Genomic DNA, 2,963 nt, shown 5'->3' with positions numbered 1-2,963 from the left:
GACATTATAGTGGCAGTCAATTAGGGAAAACATTTTTTCAGTATTTTAACACTGTCTGTCTGGCTAACATTTGTACCCAAGTACTGAGCCTGGGCACTGGAAGATTTACCGTGTACTAGTCCAAAAAACTGATCAAATTACTGGACCCTTGAGTGGTTACACATTTAAAAAATATTCATGCATTGTACAAAAAAAAAAAAAAAAAAAACTGCAACAAACAAAGCATATTATTATACATTTAACTACACTGGGTTACATTTAACTGGTGGGGATTATATTAAATAAACAGGTAGAGTCCGAGTTTGCTCCACGAAGTCTGCAAAACCTTGTAATTGTGCCCTTTTCCATTGCTCCTTCAGTAAATGTAGGAGTTCATAATGTGTTCATCAGCAGTCTTCAGTCATTTGATTTCTCTTTTTGGAAGCTATGTCAAAATAAGGCAAAGGCCACCAATCAAGGCTCTTTATAGAGCTCGTCCTTTGACCTCAGCCACGGTGCACTCCAGCTGCTCCCCAGCCGCTCTAAGCTCCTCCCTCTTCTTCACAAGCTCTCCTTGTGCCTCCAGAAGCCACTTGTTGAGCTCCAGGTATCGGCGGCTCTGCTCGTATCTGCTGCCCACGGCAGCATCCGTTGACCCTCCCTTAACATCTGACAGCAAGAACCGACAAATATGAAAAGGTTAACACAGATCTATGCTGCACATTATTTTTTATATGTTCAATATGCTCTTCAACATGGAGTGAGATTGCGGTCAAAAAGGAAATGCAAAACTAAAAAAAAATGTAAACAGGCCAGAGATTAAAGCTGTGAAAACGAGCTCAACCATCCAAGTTACTGAGTACGCAAAACAATGTAAATAGCTGTATGCATGCAAGAAATTCCTTGTTAACATAAAATCCCCACCGGGATCTTACAGATTTTATTAACCTGCAAATACCTTTCATGCAGACTTGCAGCTCTCAACATGCACTTGATCATTTTATGCTATTTTGCAACTTTTGTGGACAGCACAAGGAACGATGTAGGTGGGATATTCATATGGTGGCGGAGCGGGTAGCGCTGCTGTCTCACAGCACCCAGGTGGTGCGAGAGGATGTGGGTTTGATCCCTGCTCAGTTTGTGTGGAGTTTGCGTGTTTGCCCGGAACTGTGTGGGTTTCCTCTGGGTGCTCTGGTTTCCTCCCACAGTCCAAAGACATGCTGTTCAGGTTCCCCCATAGTTTGTGAGTGACAGAGAGAGTCACTCTCTCTGTCAGTCACACATGGGGAACCTAAACTATTTACAATGGGGTCACTCATCCAGTGTGTTGATGTATGGATGAGTGACTTGTTGTAAGTGGTGTATCTATCTAGCAGTGTAAGTCACCTTGGTGAATAACACTACATAAAGTTCATTGGAAGTGGCTTTGGAGAAAAACGAACGTCCGATAAATAAATAGATATAAATGTTCACTGGTAGGGTCGTGATTACAGCTGCTCCTTTAAGTTTGCCGCAGTGACACGTTACGTTCATCACTTTTCAACTAAACGCCCGGAAACACGTGGGAACAGAATAACAAAAGTAATTAAAAGGACGTTTTGCTTTGTTTAGCGTCATCATTTCACGCAAATCTTCTTCTCGGCGGTTCCGAATCCAGGGCATGAGGGAGCAGGAGGAGGAGCCGCCGACCGAGCCCCCCGCCCGACACCCACCTGCAGCGCTGTCCTGCACCACGCTGAACACCGGGTCGCTCGCACACGCTCTGCCGATATCCTCAAGGATCTGCTCCACGGACGGCGGGTCGGGTCGCGTCGGCAGGATCACTCTCTTTTTGTTTTTGGACGCCATCTTCCCTCCTACCTCCTCACACAGCCTGCGAAACGCGTTACGCGAAATGAGTTCCGTCAGTAATTTGAGTACAGCGCACCTAGGGCAGGTAGTGTGTATGGAGCCGGAGATCGCCGCCCTCACTCACTGGATTACGACTCTCAAGTAGTACACTGCTGCACACTAATCCGGGAAACCAATAAAATCAACGCTCTGCTTCCACTCTGCCGTGATACCGTACAGTACTTGCGTGGCTGACCTGCCAATTGTGGAGACTGCTGTGCAGTACACCCACGGCTTTCGCGTACAGGCCACACGTACGGTGTCACTTTCTCCCAGTCAGTGCCGCCACGTCCGTCTTCTCGCCATTCGCCAACGTGTGGCACGTGACCATAACAGAACCCGCTTACATCGGTCCGTACATCTTCAGCTCGCTCTCGCAACTTCACATTACTGCCTGACAGTCATATTTATCAGTATTGGGGGTTTCTTTCTTTAACAAAAGAGATGAATTACAGTACAACGTTGTGACAGCCACAAAACGATTAAACCGTTTCACAGCACGTGTAAGCGTTCACACATGCGCACTTATGACGTACCATCACGTGATCCTTATCTGAGCCTGCTATTGGCTATAAATGAAGTGAGTCAAAAACAAATGTGGGTCGGTGGAATTGTGGCCAAATCGCATTTGTTGGCAGAAATCCCTCAAATAAAATATATAGAGTTTTTCTGCGGGAAATGACGAGACAGTGCTGAGCAGCTGCAGTCACCTTGTTTTGTTTAGTCAAAACGATTGCTTTTGTTTTATTGTTCCAGCCCTTCATACAAAATGAACATAAACATGATTAATACATTATACTGTTTGAGAATCAGGGACAGATTGGCTTAGTGGGAATATGTAACCGTAAAGGTAACTGTTAAGATCTGTTGAGAAAAACCTGAAAATGAAACAATGTGCAAAGGGTGCTGGGATTTGTGCAAATATTGCTAAGACCTACGCTCCATTTGTAAAATAGTGATTCTCTTAGCCTTAGTCTTATTTTGCCTTGTTAATACTATAAAAATCCAGCCACTATCAACAACCACTTATCCAATGCAGGGTTATGGAGCCTTTTCTGGATGCACAGGTGCAGGCCTTGGCAGAGCCGTCACAT

General features: G+C 45.1%; 1 protein-coding gene across 3 annotated transcripts; it reads right to left on the bottom strand.

Moving 5' to 3' along the window:
• Positions 1–339: 339 nt before the first annotated feature.
• c9h19orf25 (chromosome 9 C19orf25 homolog) lies at positions 340–2,378 on the bottom strand. Of its 3 annotated transcripts, none has more exons than XM_018745848.2 (3): positions 1,955–2,378; positions 1,692–1,852; positions 340–648 (listed from the first exon to the last, which is right to left on the bottom strand). In XM_018745848.2, exons 2-3 carry the CDS (start codon positions 1,825–1,827, stop codon positions 464–466), a joined length of 321 nt encoding a protein of 106 aa, XP_018601364.1. In that variant the 5' UTR covers positions 1,828–1,852; positions 1,955–2,378; the 3' UTR covers positions 340–463. The 3 variants fall into 3 exon arrangements, with proteins under 3 accessions (XP_018601364.1, XP_018601365.1, XP_018601366.1); XM_018745849.2 differs by having other exon boundaries at positions 2,066–2,378; XM_018745850.2 differs by having other exon boundaries at positions 2,128–2,378.
• Positions 2,379–2,963: the final 585 nt, after the last annotated feature.

This window comes from Scleropages formosus, chromosome 9 (genome assembly GCF_900964775.1).
Source record: "Scleropages formosus chromosome 9, fSclFor1.1, whole genome shotgun sequence".
Classification (NCBI taxonomy): Eukaryota; Metazoa; Chordata; class Actinopteri; order Osteoglossiformes; family Osteoglossidae; genus Scleropages; species Scleropages formosus.
Note: the sequence above shows the minus strand (reverse complement) of the source record. Positions and strands in the feature narration are given on the sequence as shown.

Bases quoted from the DNA above. Each gene is read 5' to 3' on its own strand.
- c9h19orf25 (XM_018745848.2), bottom strand. From the start codon at position 1,827: ATGGCGTCCAAAAACAAAAAGAGAGTGATCCTGCCGACGCGACCCGAC. The intron at 649-1,691 runs GTGGGTGTCGGG...TCTTGCTGTCAG, and splicing joins GGTGCAGGACAGCGCTGCAG to ATGTTAAGGGAGGGTCAACG.